The 21,508-nt window shown below is 38.7% G+C and overlaps 1 protein-coding gene across 1 annotated transcript in view; it reads right to left on the reverse strand.

Annotated features, from left to right (window-relative positions):
• Positions 1–21,508, reverse strand: part of DNAH11 (dynein axonemal heavy chain 11) — an 83,604-nt gene that overhangs the window by 36,877 nt on the left and 25,219 nt on the right. The window contains 1 exon segment of the mRNA XM_040060947.1: positions 2,642–2,788. Within this exon segment, the coding sequence (XP_039916881.1) occupies positions 2,642–2,788 (147 nt within the window).

Raw genomic sequence — 21,508 nt, forward strand, 5'->3', positions numbered from 1 at the left:
ATCTGAGTGCCTCTACAACTTTCTGCAACCATTTAATTATCTCTTTAAAAGCGGATTATGATTTCATTGGTGCAAATTTATCTGGGAGAGTAAACCTGGGGGCATTCTGTATCCTCAGCAATTGTGTATTTGGAAGATTACTATACACACTTTTAAAGATACATTGCCAGAGGATGAAGTTAGTTATACTTAGTTCATCCTTATCCTTGTACCTCATGCTCATCTCCTGTCAGGTCTTGCTTAAAACTAGTTTAATTACAGAGAAAGAAAATATTACAGTGATCAAGATGTTAATCTTGGATCAAGCACTCTGCATTGGCAGTAACAAGCCTACGTAAGAATTTAATTTCCTTACAAAACCTGTTTATACAATTGTCAGGCATATTTTCCAAGTACACATTTATTAGACAGGACACACACAGCTACTGCCTGTGGAAATAACAAATAATAAAAATCCATATGCATTACATTATGAATGACAAGTTACTAATCAAGTTAAATATGTCCCTCATCCCCGTAATGTAGCTTTTATGATTTGTCCCTAATCTTCAGCTAGTGTCGCTATCACACATATACCTACACCATGATCTGCCTGTTTTCTGTCTTTAAAAGGGTTAAGTCCTATTTTTAAAGGCAATGGTATGTGCACCTTCACGTGTAAGCTGCTCTGGCTGACAACATTCAGAGCACAATCAAGGCCAGCAAAACAACAGCAGTGTTACTGCCCACTGTTTTAAAACCTTACCAGTGTCATGCTCATGATAAAACACTTGTTTATTACTATACAGGTGTGTAGCCCTGCCACACTTATCTGGAATCCAGGCTCACCTTGCCTTTCCTAATAAGCCTGATCTAAAGAGATTTCCATTCTTCACCTATTCTTTCTTAAGTAATACTTCACTCCAATACCTCCAAGGTATTTACTTGCTTAAGGCTGTAAAACTCAAAAAGCACTTATAAGCTCCAATTTGAAATCTGTAGAACAGGAAAGCAAAAATAATTTTTTAAAGGGTGACATATTTTAATCAATTAGGAAGAGTCTTCACAAATTACTTAGCGGAAGATGTATGCTCATTTGCTGGGTTTTTTTTTGGTAACAAAAATGAGAGAAAATTAGTGTTTAGAAACTATCGTTAGCCTTATGAAACAGTTTTAGATTAATGTAGCACAAAATGACACTTTCATTTCCAATGAAAACATTTTAGATGTGCAATAAAGCAATGAACAGTGGAGTACAGTAATCATTAGTGTCAGGAGCTGAACTTCATCCCTGAAACAAAGTGGCCCAAAGATGTGATTATCTCACAATAATCACTCTATGTGTTTCACCTAGCTGCTTAATGAAGTAATTAAAATTGTGTTAAGGGTGTATTTTGAACATCTAAATTTATCAGAAGCATATGGAACCAATACAGGAAAAGCATCACTGAAAAGTGTTTGGTAGGATGTTGAGCTGTTGGATCCCATTTGCACAAGTTTAATTAATTGCACTGTTTGGACTTGAGACTGCATAGTTGTTTTTAGGTACTATGTGAGATATGGATCAGCAAAAGTCTGAAGTCTGTAGTTAGCATGAGCCAGAGAGGTATAAAGGTCCTGATCATGTCTTCATTTATCTCGGTATAAAAAATTACTTTTCTCTCAATAAAATTAGGATTAGACACAAGACTTTTGGAAATGTATTAAATATAATCTGGTGGTAAGTATTGGAGAAACAAAACAGAAGAAAATGAGAGACCATTTTGAATGTTTAGACAGGACAATCTCCTCTGCTGCTCAATATCTGGAAACTACAAAATCCCTGGAAGCTCGAAGTTTCCATGTCTCAAAATCAGACATTAACAACTATTACAAGCCAATTAAGGACTTCTCTCTGCACTATTGGTCAATGTACATGAGATTTTGTAGCAAAACTTCAGACTTGAATGAGCCTTCCAGACTTTAAAAGTAGAAGATCTACCTTTAAAGCACTTTACAGCACTCAATACTGCTGGTGCTTTATTTCAAAAGACATGCTTACAACTGTAGATGGAAATTTTAGACTTCTGATGAAATTATGTGTTTCTATTCATTCTGAAAACATTAAAGCATGTGAGCCTCTACATTTCCAACACAGATGTTGATAACTAATTCTAACAGGCTGAACTGAGAGCAAAAAGAAGGAAAATCAAGGAAAATCAACACTGAAGACATACATTATCTGGAACACTATTATAATCTTAAGATTCAAGATTTGTACCTTGTAAAATGGTGGAATGAACTTCTGTATCAATTGAGTTGTTCAATTTACCTAGAGCCTCAAAGCCTTCAGAAATCTGAAGTGCTAAGAGATGACTCTTTGACCTTTACTGTATTACAAATAGGTCTGATTCTCAAGATCCACATCCATTAAATGCTTGAATGAGCTCAGTATTTATTGTTCTTTTATCTCATTCAAACAGCTAAAAGGTTAGGAAAAGGCATAATGTAAAGAAAGGTCAAGTGGTAATCATGGTGTGAAATGCTGTTACATGTGTAAGTATAATAATTCTTTAAACTTTATGCTATCTGGAAAGGAAGTTATTCAAAACTGTTCACCTAAAAAAGGTTTATTTTGTTCTAAATATAGCTCAAAATCAGTAAATAGGAGAATTAGACTGACCTTTAGCTCCTCTGCAGCTGCAATGGCCTTTTCTTGGCTCAGTTTCTCAGTCTGAAACCCTGTCTTAGCAACCAAAGCTTCAGTATCTTGATTTTTCAGTTGCAGTTCTGCCTCTTGAGTAGCAAATTCGGATTTTAGATCTTCTACCTACAGGGCAAAATGTAATGCATTATTCAGGTCTTTAGGCATGGTTCTGAGACCCAAAAGCTGAACTGAAGACAGAACTCATGTTTTGTGGATCTCTAATGAGGAGCATTGTATTTTCATATTTTCATTTTTTTTTTCAATTTGTACCTGCCAGAATATTGTTGACATAAATAATTTAACAATGACAGCCTAAGTGCACCCACCACAGACCCACAGCTCCCCTGAGCTGCTCAGATGCCTGTCCTGCTGCGGAGGCTGGGGCTGCAATCAAGGTGTCTCAGCAGGGCAAAGGAGGCGCGGCTGCTGCACGCAGCAAAGACGTGCCAGCGCAAAGGCAGAAGAATGTTATGAAAAATGCTCGGTATTCACTCTGAGAAGGTAATTCCAGCAGAGCTCTGCTGTCAGGTTAAGGCACACTCAGAGAGTGCTGAACAAAAGCTACCTGCTAGTTTGCTGAACTAGCAATTCATTGCCTGCCAGTTGAGAAACTCATACGAAAATATCCAGCAACAATGTCTTTTCACATATAAAGAAGATGTTTCAAATAACTGTAAGTTTGGCTTGGTTTGGGTTTTTTTGTTTTTCTGCTAACCTACTAATCATTTTGTCTGGCAGCTAATAAAAATATATTTTTAACTAGAGCAGTCTTGTTAGTTAGATCTGGATAGTGTTGGTAAGAGAAAGTGGAAGACAAATATTAGAGGGCTTAGACTTTAATCAGATAGGTCTTGAGGGCTCTCCTGATTTGATGGGCCTCTGAAATCTTACAAAACCTACTAAATTTACCTTTAAAAAATCTGACCATTTGATTTGACAAAGCTGTAGTACTGAGTTTTAAGAGATGACTGTAGAGATTCCAAATCTCTCCTCACTTTATTTTTCAATTTGATCGAGCTGACTTTATGTCTTTTTCTTTAAGAAAAATACTGGAGATTGCTTCATTTGATATTCTTCTGTAAAGCTTCAGAGTGCAGGGTAAAAATGGCTCCATGTTCAAGTGCCTGGCTAGATAGTGCCTGGAGCTGTGGGTCTGTCAGCCAGCACAGCACGTAGCACATGAAATTGTCCAATTACCATTCCGTCCTCATCAAATTAGAAATCAGAGGAAAAGATCATTTTAATAATTTACTGGCAGGGGCTACTTTATTATAAACAGACTTTAAAATTCAGACACTCTTCTGTTGACCATTTTTTTTTTTTTGAAGGTCTTCAGCTGACAAAGTGGGAATAAGCCAGCCAGCTCCCATTATTAACCCCATGAAGCAGCATCAAGATGCAATGTCATGCAGACTACAGCTGAGCATTTCATTTGCGTAAAAGCACAGAGAATTTTAGTTTTCGATAAGGAAATCGCTGGATTATGGTTTGTCTTCAACATTTGCCAAGGGGATTAGGGAACACATGTGTGGGTGGGATGGGGTAAAGCCTTCCCAGCAGTTTCCCCTCTTTTCCGTCTTTGGGGGCTGATCAACCACCAATGAACTGAAAGCAGAAGCATTGACTGGGGGCTAAGTGGCACTGGCCTCACAAGCAGGTGACAACACCTCATGGAAAGGCTTCACACACTTTCCTTCTGCTTTCATTACCCCTCAGCCATGCACAAAATCCACACATATGCAGCTGCCTCTTCTCTCTCCCTGGGCTTAGCTTTTACTGTGGCACTTGTTTCCCTCCCACCATCTCACAGTAGCCCCACTACACTCTCCCTCCCTCCAGACTTTGTCCTTGCTTAAATAGATTGTCCCCTCTTTCCAAAGGCAGCTAAATAGCTCAAAGAGCTTCTGTGCAAAAAAAAAATCCAAAGAACAAACAAACAAACAAAAACAAACAAACAAAAAAGGCAAAAAACCCCCAGAAAAACAAATAAAGCCAAAACAAACACACCCCCCCCCCAAAAACCCCAATAATGAAAATCTGTCTGTTTCAATGAAACACAAAAATGCCACTCCACAAGTAATCACTCTAATGAAAAGGTGATGACAATTTGCAATAAAACAAAGATTATTTATAAAGAAGGAAAGAAAAGGTTGTGACTTCCACGTATTGCCTAAAAAGCCGCTGCCTCCCTTCTTTCTGAAGAAAGCTTCTGCATGCCATTTACCAAGTAAATGGCAGCCTCTTGTTTTTTTTGTCTAGGAGGATATCATAGAGCTTGATTTGCTCCAGAAAACTATTTGGAGTGGTGTAGTTGTACTGCCCCTTGTTATGATTGCACTTGGCACTCAGGACATTCACACTGGTGTGGGCAGAAGCCATGAAATCACATAAACCATGGAGTCCTGCCTGACTGGCTGTACATACCCGAGGAAATAGAGCAAATGGAAACACAGGAACAAAGAAATCCTTCTAAACTTAATTATATCTGTGTAACTTAAGTATATCCATGCATGTTTCTAAGGATGGCTTATTCACGACACTCTACTTCAATCAGGCGTAAATACAATGTTGTCAGGAAAAAAAGCATTAAAGCAAAATGAGCCTTCCCCAACTGTTTTGTACATAAATTAATTAATTTTGCACTGCCTTTCATCAAGTCCTCATGACCACAGAAGCTCAGTGCTTCAACTTTATATTTTTTAATATAAAAAAATATTCAGTGCTTAATACTTTATTATTTTTTAGTAAAAACTCTTAAAAACTAGGAACAGATATTAAACCAGTTCGCTATACTGCTATATACAAAGTTAATATTCTATGGATTTTCTACTTCACCTCTGGAACTCTTGTTGAAGAGAAATCCTTTCTAGGTTAAAGAATAATATATTAGAGTTGCTCTAATCACACTTGTCCTCACACACCTCATATATCATCAAATTCCTGTTTGAAGTGAAGTGCATTTTTGCCATCAACTTCAGTTTGAACTGAACACCACAATTTAGATTTCCAAAGTTGTATCATCCCTGCTTATCTGTGCTTCTGAAAGATAGATGGGCAAACTGTAAAACAAGGGCAGGATTTAGACCACTGTGGAGTGCTCCCAAAAGCTGAGCCTCTAGATACCATAAAACTACAGAAAATCAGCAATATTTCTGTGCTAAAACTACCTTCTATCAGCTTCAAGGGGCATTAACCAGAAAAGTGGCTATGACTTCATAGAGTTCAGATGGACACTTCCCTATATGCCAGAAAGGCATCAAACCACCAACTCTAACTCCAGCTGCAAACAAATCTCAGCACACTGCAGAAGGGACCTCAGGGCACTATTGTAGCCCTGTGTTGGGTCCCACACAGCACCACGTGGGATTTCTCTCTTATCACAGAGACCAAAATGCAGCTGGAGACCGGAAATTTCTCTTCACATACTATATAAAAATCAAAACAGGCCAGGCGCATCTAAAACAGCTCCAGATGGTCATTAAGTCATGTGTTTCTAAGCAAAATGCAGAGATAAAATGCCTGTCTTTATTCACCTCTGACAGCAAGAGGATAGGTTCAGGATCAAAGTTCAAAGGTCCTTTTTCTAAATTTGTTGAAAACTGAACTAGTAAATACAAGATACTACTGCAGTCCTTTGAAATAGAGTATACTCTCCCAGGATAAACAAGAAATAGGAAATCCCCAGAATTAATTTTTGTTCATTTTAAACGACCCTATCTGCATATATTAATAGAAGAAATCAATATACATGTCTAAGCAAGAGTATTGTATGCAAAATTAAAAGAGAAATACTAAGAAAACCCATTTAACTCCATCATTGTAACTAACTTTCATTTTGTCCTCTATGACTTCTAACAAACTTAAACTTTATCATTTGTGGAGTCACATCTCCCTCATTTTAATGATTATTTATTGCATTCTGTACAAGACGAACCCAGTTCAATTAATCAAGGGAAGCCTAAAAATCAATTAATATGAATTAAATGAGCTACACCAACTCTGAGGAAAGTCACACGTAATTTACCAAAGCATTGTCAATAATGCTTAGGGAACTTTGGGAAAATTGCTCATGAGTGGCTGTTCATGCAGTCAAATGTTTTAAGCCTGCATCATTAATATTACAATCAGGTTGATGCAGAAAGGCTTGCCATTTTTCTCAGTAAGAAAACTCATTATTTTCTTGTGCCTTTTCAGAGCTAGTTTTGAAGAATACTTATTTCACCAGTGATCAGAAAAACAGAAATTAAAGCAAGAACTAAATAAAAAATGATTTGCATTTAGGGAAAGCGGAGGCAAATTGCTTTACAAATAGGAAAAACCAGAACATCATTAGCGGAAGCAAAGCAGCATAAATTCATCTTTTAAAAAAACTGTTTGCAAAAGCAAGGCTAGTCAGCAGGAATAGACATTTTATGCAGATTTGAGCAGCATTTAGCTTCCAACTGAAATGTGTCCCAACCCTTTTCTCCCTTTTTTATTGTCTGTGACACAAACGTTGCCTGCAGTACAGCTCTTCCCAGGGAAAGACAACCTCCTTACGCGCGATCCTTATGAGAGGTCTCTCCCCAGCAGCCCCGAAAGCCCCCTAACAACAGCTTCACTTGTAAATCAGTGAGGAATGGAGTGTGTTCCGGTAGAGCTGGAAGTGGCCCGAGACAACTTGTCTCAATGGGGCAAAATAACTATTGTTATCGAGCTTAACAAAATGGCACAGCATGGGAGACACGCCGAGCCAGAGAGCAGCTGGTTGTAATTCACACTGGTTTTCAGAAAACACTAATCGTTCCCGAACAGACCTCTTTGAGGATTGGTCTTCCCCGCATTTTCAATTTGTCACTTTCTCTTATGATAAGGTCAGCGGTGACAGCACTTCCTGACATTAACAGCTGTGGCTTTTAAAAGGGTCATTGTGGAACTACTAATTGCAGTAATTTCATTAGCATAAATTATTTATTCTGCCATTCATTTATCTCCAGGATTTTTTTTTTTTTTTTTTTTTTTTAAATACTGCATTGTACTTTTCAATATATGCCCATTCAGGGTTGTAGGCAAAGGAAATTATTATTGCTAATTTAGCCCTCTTTATGGGGGGAAAAAGGAGAAAAAAAAGAGTTGATACAGTAACAAAATCTGATTTAACAGCAGTTCACTAGAAAACATAAAGTAGCTTGAAGCCAATAACGAAGATTAGGCTGGTACAAATCAAAACCATTCATTAGTGCTAAAGACAACTGAGGATTAAACCTACATATATTTTGAAAGAAAACATTAGGGTGAAGTAGGCTCATTCTTATACAATCTCTCTACTCTAGGCCTTGGCTGATTGACTTTAAACATGAAAAAAAACCCCAAGGCAAGTTATGAGCAGTTTGTACAGGAATTTTGTCCGCATACTCCCTCTGTCTTTTCTCAGGATGTAACATAGTCATTACTATCAAGTATATAAATCTTGACTCTTTGCAGTTAGGTTGAGCTAGCTGGAACATGCCAAGCAAAGAACAAAAAAGACCAATGTCACTGAAAATTAACATGTTGCAGGCAATTATCAAAACTGAGAAAAAAAAGCCAAGCCAGTGTTTGCTAGAAGGAAAAGGTAACTGGGAAGTGTGAGTAAGTAGACAGAGGGGACTTTAAGAGGCAAGGAAAGAAAGTAAAATATTACTCCAGGTTGCTTCTTTTGCCACACTGAATGCTGTAAAATACCTTGGAGTTTGATGAACTAAGAGCATAATGAATTTGCCTTTGGTATGCTTAACAGTGTATGCTGTTTGGTGCTAAGCAGCAGAAAAGCAGCATAAAAGACAGCAACAATAAAATATTCAAAGATTATAGAAATGCACACGTGTTATTTTCAAAGAGGCGAATTAAGGAATATTGATCCTTTTACTCTGCACTGCATGATGTGTGACATCAGATGAAAGTAAGAAATGGGAGGCCTGTCATGCTGAATTTGGACACAGATTATTTCAAAACACTGTAGATCATGTCTTATATCAAATGAGGTATAAAAGCACCTTTGTAAGTCCACGGAAGCTCAGTACATGGATTTCAGAACTGCTACACCCTGTTCTTTTCTTGTGCTCTTTTAAAATGAGGTTTAGCAATTTCAGTACTGAAACAGAAGAGGGCTCTTTTCCTCTCTCTGCCAAGAAATCAAAGACATCAGAACTGAATAAATTTCTGATACTTCCCATTTCCCTTCAAATACCTCTGAACTCACCATTTCTTGTCCTTAACCCACACATTGGCCAATGTCCTTCCCAGTGAAAAGGGTCTTGCTTGCAATGCCTGTTTCCAACAGGCAGCACAATTAGGGAGGATCTTTCTGTTCAGATATTTTCACACAGAGTAGAAGGGATGTTCACAGCAGCACCCTTCATGCAACACACTGACCGTGCAGCCCACCGTCTCCCTGCTGAGCTCAACGTGACCCACTTCTTTCCCTGGATAAACTGTATCTACCAGAAGGGTAATTGCTTTTTGAAAACAAAGAGGTGGAGGGAAAAAAATGCCTAACCCCCCCCCCCCCCCAACCTTCCTTCTCAGTTCCCATAATTACTGGGAGTTTTTTATGGTTTTCGTTCACCAATTAAACTCAGATTTTTTTCCACTTTTTATTAAAACAATATAAATATGATCCCGTATTTGTATTGAACTTTTAAGAGGAAAAAAAATCATTGGCTTAACTTCCAGCTACCCTAACTAAAAGTAAACGGCAATATTTTTATACAGCATTAAACGAAACAAAACAAAAAAATCTTTTATCGACTACTTTTGCTCAGTTTTTTGAAAGTGTGAAAAAGGCAATTAGGAGCCATGTGTCAATTATGCCAAAATAATTACTCAGTAGCAGACCTCATGCTGCTGCTGATCAATAAGAAACAACACGAGCCAGACGCAGGTGAGCACTAACAAGAACTTCTGTGTTAAGAGCAAACAAAGGACTTTCTTGAAATATCTAAAATGGAGCAAGCAAAATGACACATTAACATGGCAGCACTAGAGAGAAGGAGAGGACACCACCTCCTATAAATCTTCAACGGAGAGGGGATGGCAGACTCTAAGATCCCCTCTTCTCCAGGGTGGTCTTTTTCCACTCAGCCCCTCTCATTCTTTTGATATCCTAATACATCTCTGCAATTGTCCTGTTGCCCCTCCCTTTACTAACTTGGTCATTCTCCCTTGACTTTGTTTTTACTCCTCCTCAGACCCTTGGCTTTACACCTCTCCTTCTGTTTTGGTTCAGTTTTGCCTTTTTTTCCCATCTCCCCTTCCCTCCCCACCCATCACACTGACATTGCTCCTCTGCTATTTCAATGCCTCTGTTCTGAGTACCCTTTTCACTTAAAACCTTTTCCCTGCCTTATCCTATTATTTTTTGCATTTTGCTCTTTGTTTTTTGGTCTTCCTATCGGCTGCACATGACTCATGCACCCAGTACTGCTTTACGCACATTGATGACACAAACCCCTTAATTCCCTGTCAATAAAGTGTCATGTTATTTTCTTAGTTGACATTTATTTCACTTGCTAGGACTCAAACAGGAAAGATACTTACCAGGAGCAGTTAACACCAACATGAAGAAAGAAACTCATTAACAGTTGCTAAGATCAGAGAAATCTTTATTAATTATCTAAAAGGAAAATGATTATTGAGGAACATAATGCTTAAGTTACAAAAAAAAAAAATAAAAATCTTTTCTCCGTGCAATCGTATCTGCTTTTTTTTTTTCAGATAAGAAGTTGGTATCACCTTAAAAATTTATGCAACTGGATATTCCCCTCCCACCCTCAGCTCACCAGACAACAAATAACTAGCCTGATGACACCATAAATCAGGGAAAAAAAAAAAAAAAAAAAAAAAATAAAAAGCGCAGGAGCAGCTGATGGAACATACAAAGGCCAGGTTTATTTGCAAACATCCCTCCCTCGCTCGCAGCCCTACAGGAGGCATCCGTGTGCCGCCGGAGCGCCACAGGAGCCTCAGCCGGGGAGCCCGGAGTGGGTCCCGCAGCTCCACTCTGCCCGGGGAGGGGGAGCGACCACGGCATCCCTGGAAGCAGCACCAGCCATCCCTTGCCCTCTCCTTCACCTTCATTTCACGACTACTGCTGTATTTTGTATGGGTCTCAATGGAGGGTGAACACCGCAAATGCAGAGTTGCCCTGTGCTGCACTCAACGAAAACCAGACCGCAGTTCCTCGGGAATTCCTGAAATCTTCAGCCTTACCTGGTTAAAACCCCTCTATACAAATAAATGGTCTCAATATGACAGCACTCCAGAATGAAGCTTCTGCAATGGCAATCTATGAAGCAGAGTAAGCATTTTCCACATCTACGTGAGTAACTCCAACAGCCTCACTGCCAGCATGGGAGTTGCTGCACGTTGTCCTGTGCTAGGAAGAACATCAGATGCAGCTTGCTAAAACTCTTAGAAGAATACAAGAATATTCCTTTCCCCTGAAGAGAAACTCACTAATGCATGTGGTGTATTTGTTGGTTTTTTTCTGAAAACAAACACGTCACACTCCGCATTAATCAGCAACAAGAAGAGAAAAATTGCCCAAATATTAAAATGCTAAATGCATTTGCCACGTGGTGCCATGGATTGCCTTTCCAGGGGAAATTTCTGTCTTTCTGATTGCTGAATAGATGGAGAACTCTTCAGTTCACCTGGACTGTGCACAACAATATTTCAGCCTCACTTGCTACAGCCCGACTGAATATATTTAAATGTATTGGAGAGGGTTAAATAAATTCTAAGATCCTAAAAAGTTTTGAATGGAAGTATTCTGCAATGACCGTGTTATGAATTACGTGCTTCTCTTCCCCTCACTTCTCTGCCTGTGTTAGGCAGCTCCCTGAAATCTCCTGAAGGAATCAGGCAGTGACATTTTAACAGAGGTGAACTTGAACAACACCAAAGGCAGTAAGTATGCAGCAAGGAGTAGAAAGAACGTTGGTTTTTTTTTTTTTTTTTTTTTTTACCAGCTTATTCAGTTATCGATCTTTCAGTAATCTCCATTACTTTCTTAGGAAACTGACGAGCTAGAAACTGCATCTCGACCCCCTCACCTTCCTCAATGAACCTCCTGCTGCTGGAGGGAAGGGGTTCCCATGGCCACTCATGAAGCCAGTCAATAGCAAGGCAGTTAACTATGGCTGGGAAGTTCCCAGCTCATGCTCACAGCTTGCCACTGATGGGACAGAAACACAGGACAATCTGCAGAGAGGAGGGAGGGAACAGGGAGAGAAAAGAATCACAGGGCAAGTTGGGGCCATCAAAGAGAGGTGTCCAGCACCAGGCAGTACACAGCTGAGCCAAATCTGGCAGCTAATAAACTCTGTCAGCAACCTTGGGCAAATAGGTTTTGGTCCTTTTCCCTTGTACAAACATGGCACTTTTGCAGCTTTCTTCTACTCTCTCCATGCTGGTATCAGTTTCTCAGTTTGATAGCTATAGATAAGGCAGGCACACAGACTGGCTGGCATGCAGACAGCCAGAAGGTGCACATTCAGTTAATCATGGGGACAGAAACCCTGTTATTGAAGTTCTAAATCTATTCAAGCCTCTTTATGTGCAGTGGAACCCCTCTAAAAGAGCAGGAAGAAAAAGAGATTTGGATCTTAGCTTGCATGGGATCATTTAAAGGATCATTCTTAATAAAAGTGGAAAGAGATATACAAAAAGGGTAGGCCAAAATATTCAAAGGAAAATAAAAATGTACCTGGGTCTTGATATCACCAGGTCTACACGAAGCAGTTTGCATTTGAGAAGGAAGGTTTATTCTAGTCTTCAGGCGATTCTGTGAACCTGCTTACTGCAGTTAGCACATGCTTTGGCCATTGTATGTGCTCTTGGTTAATTGGTAAAATGACAGACATCAGTCTGTTGAAACAGGAATAGAGACTCTCCTCTATGCTTCTTACTAAAGGAGCAATTTTTATTGCACAAGGCCTCTCAAATCATATGTCACTGAATAGAAATAGAAAGCATCCAAAATGTTTCAGAGGAGTTTATAACTTGTCCAACAACCACAGTAGCCGAGACAGAGCCCAGTCAGGCGTGCCTGGGAAGCAACAAGTTTATTCTTCCATTAGGCTAATTGGGCATTGATATTCCTATGAGAGAAAACTGGATTAAAAAAAAAAAAGGAAGAAGACCAGAAAACTGAAAGAAATGAAGCAGAAAAAGGAGCAATTAAAGGAAGAGGTTGACCTGACTCAATATTTCACTGAGTTTTAAAGCAGTCACATTGAAGAGATAAAGTGATGAGGAGCTAGTAACAATGGAAAATCGTTCAATAATATCTTGAAAGAAGATGGAAGATGGAAAAGAATTGCCACTATCTCATAGTTTCTAAAGATACATCTTTGCACTAGAAAACACAAGACAGGAATTTATGCAAATAACCTAGATAGTAGAACCAAGTCAAACCAAGAATACCCAGGTTGCCTAGGAATGTTACAAAGTTGGGCCAATTGGCAAGTTGGGTTAAGGTACGGAAGAAATCATCTACTTTGAATGTCTGAAGAGGTAAATGGCAGAAATGCCCATGTAGAATTCCAGCCAAGCAGTGAAAATTATACTGAAACTGTACAAAGACACAAAGAACCTGGAATTTAATGCTGATGATAAAGATGGGCACACACAGAAGAAACAACCAAAAAGAGACAAAAATAAATGGTCTCTACCACAAAACTCTTGAATCAGAGAAGAAAAAAATGTAGGGGAAGAACTGGCTATGACTCTTTCACAACTCTTGAACATTGTTGAGTTTTCTGAATTTGGTTCTTGGCATCCTTCAGTTAGATATTTCTCCCTCATGCCACCCCATTTTCTGAAAAATTTCTATGCTCATTTGTAATACCAAGACCCATGGTGAGCAATGTTGAAGCCTGGGCAACATGCTTTTCTTTATTCCTCTAGCGGCCACATTCTCAGACCTGCACACCATCCTTGCCAGGGTAGCAGCAGCGGTGGAGAGTCTGGAGAGATCTGCCCATGCTTTGATGTGCTGCTCACAAGTGCCCTTGCTATAGCAGGGGTGCCAAACTGAATCTATCACACCTCCAAAGCTGCAAACCATACACAGACTCGCTTGAAGTTTCATCTTCTACACCCTCCCACGCTCCTCACATTGCTCATATTTGGACTTAACTCTCCAAATACTAGACTGCAAGAAGAGTTCAAATCAAAGTCTTGGGACTTTTACCAGAAAACAAAAAAATAAAAATCAGAATTTAGTGTTTTCTTTGTTCTTTTAACTAATATTTTAATCTCCCTAAATATTGAAAATTTGTTTGTATGGGATGATTACTATCTATATCAATCTTAAGTGAGAGGATGCTTTCCCTATCCAATGTAATTTGCTCAGAGTGATTTAGAATGATTACTTGGATGTACAAGGAGCTGCATTAGTTTATATGCTCTGCAGATCCTTGAGAAGGTAATACTGGGCTCTTAGGATTGCTTACTGTAAACCTTACTCCAGCATCTAAATTCTAGATTTACTAAGTGATACCCAGAACTCCTCTGCTCTCTCCTTGCCCTTGGCAGATGTTTTCAAATGTGTGAGTACAATTTTACAAGCACAGGTTTACAATGTAGTAGGTAACAATTGAATCAAGGTGTTACAAAGACTAAGAGAGAAAGTAGATGAATTCTGCAAAACTGAATTCTAGAAACCTTACAAGGAATGAAGAGGTATTATCAAATCCAATAAAAATATAGAGATAGGTAAAATGAATTACTTACAAAAAACTTTGTAGATTATTGTGACAGGATGAAGTGTAGAAAAACAATTTCTCAAACATTTAATAAATTGCTCTTGGAATATCTGGTCCTAGAGCTCAAACTCTGACATTCTACTCAAAATTTTCATTATTTTTCCTTAAAACACATGCTAAGAGATTTTTACTATACTGTACTGGTAGGCCGGAGATTCCAGCACAGTCCTGGATATAATATAATACCCTGATTAGATAACTATCTATTTGTTAATTACTTTCTGTGAACAAAAATATAGGATACAGGATATACTTGAAAAGGTAGTCATAAAAAGAATGTAACCAGATCATGACCACAGCATAGCCCTTCTTTCTCCTTTAGCTTTGGTGAAGTTTGGTAAATTCACACCAGGCATAGATTTGATATGGCATGTTTTCAGGGTTCATTTGCATTCTCCCCAGTGATTTCCCTATACTACAAAGGACCTTGTGCACTGCTTGCTTTGCACACAGAATAATGAAGATGCCATGTGATCTGCTAGCAGGAGAGCTGTGAGAGAAACTGAGTAATTATTACTTACTATTTTGAACAATCTTTGCATAAGCAAGAAGGTCTTATTTTGAAAACATTTATCCTTTGTCCAAGCCATACATTACAGTTTAATTTGACAGAGGGAAAAAATCCCAAAGAATAGGAAATGCTCCATATAAAAAACAAAGAATGTCTTTCAAGACAACCAGGATATAAATATCACAGTGAAGGTATTTCATCTAGAAACAGAAAAACATAGTAAGCTCTCCAAGAGAGAGATCCCTTTCTTTGAGGATTTTTGAGATTTAAACACACACAATGGAGTAATGAAGACAATGATTACTTGCAGATAAAAGAACAGTTATCTTGTGAAATCAGTATGAACTTCCATGTAGTATTCACCACCCCTAAGAACACAAACCCCTTGTTTTCTCAAGTGCCCGTTTGAGCCTCACACATGTCACTCACCACAGATGTGCATCTCACACTATATTTTTTGGCTCAACCTCCTCCTGTTCATCTCAAATATGCAAGCCCTCTAGGTTCACTGATTGTTTGGAACAGAGCAAGACAGAAACTAAAGAGCACCTTGGCACATACTCGGCCACTGGTCTGACGGAGCCCATGCTGTCGAAGCGTTAGTGCACTCTCATGGTTCTGCCATATGAAACTAAGCAGTGCTGCAGCAGCAGTGAGGAGTTGCACAGACCAGGAATTAGTCCTGGCCTGCTCTTTGCCACCACCATCATTTTGTGAGCAGAGAATGGGGAAAGCTACGCCATATAGTTACCAGCCTTTTCATGCTACTAGCCCTCAGGACCACAAAATGTCCTTCATCATTTTACTTATACAGATGTATCCTTAAAAGTCAGCTCTCTGAGTGCTCCAGAAGAGTTGGCTGACATCCAAATCAGAAAAGCCTGGAGCTTTTCATACAGAAACAGGAACTCTGTAAGAGCCTGCCAACTGAAGAAACAGATGTTTTCTGTGCTACAGAACTTAGAAATCCTCAATAGCTATTCCCCACTGAACAGAGCAACAACAAAAAAAAATCCCAAACCAAAATCTAAAACAAATCTGGGGTCAGTATTAGTTTAACATAGAACCATAAACCCTAAAAACATAGATCTTGGCTGGGATTTAAGCACTCAAGCAAATAGATGTGTATTTATACCCTCAAAGGAAAAACCATGAGAACTGGCCAAAACTGAGCTCCAACGGGATTTCACAAGTTCCTCTCAGATTCAGACAAAAATAGATTCTGTCAGTAGCAAGACAAACAACAAAGAAAAGGTTAATGTGTCCTAATGAAAGAGAGCAATAATTCAAAAGAAAAGTAACCATAAAAATATAGAGAAGATTGTGGCATTGCAGGACACTGCTTATGTTTGACTTTAAATCTGGTTGAAGCATGAAATTCCTGTACTACTCAGTTCCATAGAAAATGGAGAGCTGGCTAAATCCTAACAGAACTATAGAAAGAGGAGACCATTATAAGGAAGTGATGACTAAAGTAGTCATGCCAAGCTGGAAGGAAATTGGAGATATGGCATTCCCTTAAAACTAGAATATTTAGTTCTTAATTTTGGGACTTCACAACAGCCACTGAGAGATTGTAAACTTTACATGAGGAAAATACACTATGAAGAAACTTGCTCAAGGATGGATGAGCAAGTATTTGAAGCACCCATCAGCAGCTCATGAAGAAAACTGGCTGCACATGGACTGAATAACAGAGATTCAGTTAAAAAAAAATAATTTCACATGTCTGACTTTGGAATATATAGTAATGTTTAAGAACACTGAAGAGATTGAAGTGAGAACCTGGAAAATATGCAAAGATGAGATACTGCAAAGAGTATACTTACTGGAAAGAGTTCATTTGAGGGTTTGTTTGTGTAGGGCATGAGGGCATTTAGGCCAGGTGTTCACATCTTTGGAGAAAAGCTGAAGGGCTACGACAACCAATAAAGTACAGTTAAGAAAAGTAAAGTCAGATGGAGCTCCAGAGACAGCAAGACTGATGGATCTCATCATATTCATGCTTATGAGAAATAATTCTTCTGACGTCTACTTTCCCAAGAAATTTTGGTCATGTGCAGAGTATTTAAGAGTGATTACTGCACAGAGATTTGGGATATTAAAAAAAATCTGGAACCCAAGTAAATCACTGAGCTTCAGAAACCTCTCATCTTGTGCGTGCCTTAGACCCATCAACACATTAACATTTACAGTGTTCATCAGCTGTTTGCTCCACCATCATTCTTCCTTTATAATTTATTTCATCATTCATTATGAAAGTATTTGAAATTCTCAGGTGCTTATCTGTCCTCAGATACCCTTCAGCTGTGGACCCATATTTTATGATGGCGCAGCCCACTGTCTTCACCTGACATACTTTCAACTCAAATCTGCATCTACACACATGGCATGTACTCAGTACATTGACAGCAGAATTGCAACGTCCAGATTGAAAACAAGCAAAAGAAAACCAACACAAAACCAAAGAGATTCAAAGATCAACACTGTGTAGTGTTGGTTCCTGAGCTACAGATCCCTCAGCATAAACAGAACTGCAGGGTACAAGATTATAAGTGAGCTCAGGGGAAAATGCGGCTTAATGTAGGATGTTGATTTTTCTAAAATGAAATGGAAAAATGAGACTATATCACCACACTGAGCTTTAACATTATGAAACTGTCTAAATTAACCATTTTGTTCTCTTTCACATTATATTAGGCTTTTATTTTTCAGATCTAAGGAAATGAGAAGGTGAAGGGTCACCCTGCACTAACTAAAAGTTTATATAGATACCTAGAAGTGTGTTAACTCACGAAATTCATGTCTCCTTCCGAACTATAATGTCATTCCTTTGCTTCCCTGCAACATGAATACATCATCTCCTGTTCTTGCCTCCAGAAGTGCTAATTTGCACAGTAGGAGACTGGTGAAATTGTTGCAAGGTAAAAGGAGTTTGAAAGCTGGCTTTCAAAAAGCCCTTTAAAAGAAAAATAAAAAAAAAAAAAAAAAAAAAGGAAAGAAAAGAAGAAATTACTGTGGGAATAAGGAAAACATAAAGGATAAAAATGTGAAAGAAGAAAATGAAGAGAGATATTAGGAATATTTTTTCCCCGTCCTTTCTTAAAAATATATACAAATGCCATAGCAATGAAACAGAGACAAATAGCACTGTCAGAAAGAAAAATGCAGAAGGTAAGCACCACTATTGACCATGTCACTGAAGTCTGTAAAATTGAAAATTATACAGAATATGTCGCACTAGATTGTATACAATTCTCCATTGGCCTTTAAGTTGTAGAATAAATTTGTGGAATGAAGAAGTAATGGCAACAAAATTAGAGTTAGGAGGGAACTTCAGCAAAATTTAATCAGGATTGGAAAAAGAGAAGAGGAAAAAAAAAAAAGAGAAAGTGGTATGTTATAAAGTGTAAGAACTTGGTAAGAACTCATAGTCAAATCAGAATGCTCTTTAGAATAGTGGTGGCTAAACACGTCAGAAAATTAAGAAACAGAGCCCACACAGAAGATCACTGTGGAATAATCTGCTATAAGAAGGCTCTTCTAATGCTCAATCAAGGAAATCATTTTAATACAAAAAGTATGAGGCACATATCCCTTTCAAAACATTCTTATTCTTAAGGGTTAATGGTTTTCAGACTTCTCATTTTCTTTTCAGTTACACAGGTGTTTCAGATGATGCGTGAATTGAAGCCTATATAACCCCAAAGTTCCTAAAAACACCACTGCCAAACCACTTTTCCCAGCTACTGCTTTCCAGCTCTCAGGAGAGAACTATCGTTTCCCACCAAAAGAGCATCTCTAAAACAGAGTTTAGGAGAGACACTTGTTGCAATTATGGCATCATATTATGTGTATTGCTAAGCAGTTTTAAATCTGAAAACACCTACATGGATACTTTAATTTTCCCAGTTTTATATGGCATTAGAAAAGTAGAAAGAATTAACATTTTCTGTGCCATTTCAATAACTTGTGCAAAAGTCTAAGAGTTACTACGTGTATGATCAGGAAGAGTATTTACAGTTGCACTAACAGCGCCATAAACTCCTCATGAGCATCTTCTCTCTGAAGCGCCTCATTATGTCCAAGACATGAAACTAGGACATAGAGCAGCTATGTGACTTTCCTGTGAACAGGCAGGAAGTCAACAGCCAGATCTAGGAGCAAAACCTGGTGTTCACCAAGCCTCCACACAGGCAGGTTATTACAGGGGTAACGCAGGAGAGGCAAATCCGGTGCCACACGTCAACCAGTAAGATTTCAAGAGAAGTATGCCAACATACGCGGGGTTATGAGATAACAGAAATGTGTTGCTATTTTAATCATCTCATCACTGTTTCTTGCCCCTGAAATGTGCCTTACTTTCTACTGCAGTCACACTCTCAGGAGCTGCCTCCAGGAGTGTTCTCTGACGTCCGTCAGGCCCAGGGCTCAGACTTCTTTTCAAACTCCTGCAACTACGACCTTCCTGTCTTCATCACTGAACAGATCTGGAACCTCTCCTTTGAAAAGACAAAGGGGTAGGTAACACATGACAAATAATCTTCTACATGTATTTAGCCCAATGGGGTTTAAGCACATAACCAGAGCTATGGTATGATGCTACATATATCTAGTAACAAAACAGTCTTCTCCTGTTCCCTATGTTTTTCTCCCTAAAAGGAATTTTTTTTTTTTTTTTGGGGGGGGGATACGAAACAACTTTGTTTTGAATTTGCCCTGATAGGAAATTCACTTATAAATTATGTTCCCTTCAGAATGGTGGTTCTTTTTTTCCACAGGCTGTTGGTAAATTGTTTAGAAGTCTGGTTGAAAAAATAAATATGACTTAAAAAAAAAATCTTTCAAGATACACTCCGCCTGTCCAGATGTGCATTTCTTGTTCCATCTTATTCCCACATCTCCTCATTCAGAGCCCAGATTTTCTCATCTTCAAAACACAGGTGAAGCTTCATTGCTACATGCTACACTTGTGCAGTCATGGGGGCATTGCTTGAAATTAGTGAAATCACACCAAAGCAAACATAACATTAAGTCAAAGGGACATTCTCATCTCCCCCCAAATCAATGCATTTATGCATGACAAGCCTTAGCAATTTGTCTCCCCAATGGGCCATGCTTTCTTAACCAAGTATGACTCAATGTTCAAGCTGGATGGTTTGACGTGGCCTATCTAAAATCTCCCCCTACAAATACCTGAAAGAGAAATAATCTCTTTAAAGTTCAATGAAAACACAGATCATTTGTCACTGGAAAAAATCTCTCAAGAAATTTGTTGGTTTAATCACCTGATGCCTTCAAGTCATTAATCAGCACAAGAAAGCATTCATCTGGAACCTGGGCATCTGTCAGCAAAAACACTGTGGGCATGTTCTTGGCACCTATCTTGATGTACAAACTGGCAAGATCTACCTGTAAGGAAAGGAGGCAATCACTCATATTCTGTTAAAATGTTGATACAGAAAAAGTGAGAAATACATGTTCGTGGTGACAACACTTGCTGACTTACAGATACAGATCACTAATTTGCTGTATAACATCCAAGGTGAAATGCAGTTTTCCTTTTTTCCCCCGTGTCAGACACTCAAGTTTTGACATAACCTAGTGGTAAAGATTGAAGAAATCTCCCCATGAATGTACTAAAAAGGAATATTGCAGCCATGAAAGTTCCCATCAAGAACAGCCATTACCACATTACCATACCAAAAACGTGTGGGAATGGCATGGAAGAATCAAATCTATTTTAAATTCTGTTCTTTCTAAAATACTTTTTTTTTTTTTTTTTTTTTTTAAGTGAATTTATTTATGAAAACTTTCTTAGCTGCAAAAAACCCCAACAAGACTAAGGTGTGCACTGTTGCCCTGAGGGAGACATGGTGTGGGACCATGTGGTATAAACAAGGAATGGTTTTTGGCTTGGGTTTCCAGAAAGAAAACAACCCACATCAGTTGCATTTGAGTGTGACCACATTGGAAATACAGAATAAGGTCAGTGCTGGCTGTTATATGCAAGCTGTCACAAAACCTAGCAAAGCAAACCTTTAGGCTTGTTAACAGAGGCTTAGAAATTTTCCTGCTTGGAAACAACAGGGAGGAAATGACCACTTAACATCTTAAGGGACATCTTAGGGACATCTTACACTGTCCCTCATTTGACCAGAGAAGGAGGGCACAAGGAGTTAGACACCATGAACACACTGAAGAACATGCTGCATTTTTCAAAGCAGAACAGCATCTACCTCCTTCTGAAAACCAGAGGCTGAGAAAGCCTTGAGCTACACAAACCGTGGTAGTTTGGCAATGGACCAAGGTAGCAGAAGAGATTTTTGGGGACTGGCATCCACTAAAATGAGCCACAATCAGATCCTTGTTCAGCCACAACTGAGATTCAGAAATATTGCTTGTCCACACAGAGCAAAGACAAAAATGTTCCCTCCTTTACTGTTTGCTCATGTAGGACTCAGCCTGGTAAGGTCTGTAAACCTGATGAGAGCATCTCACTCCATTATATTCCTAATCTTTGCATGTGAACAGTTTAGGTGA

The sequence above is a fragment of the Hirundo rustica genome, chromosome 1 (assembly GCF_015227805.2).
Source record: "Hirundo rustica isolate bHirRus1 chromosome 1, bHirRus1.pri.v3, whole genome shotgun sequence".
In the NCBI taxonomy this organism is placed as follows: Eukaryota; Metazoa; Chordata; class Aves; order Passeriformes; family Hirundinidae; genus Hirundo; species Hirundo rustica.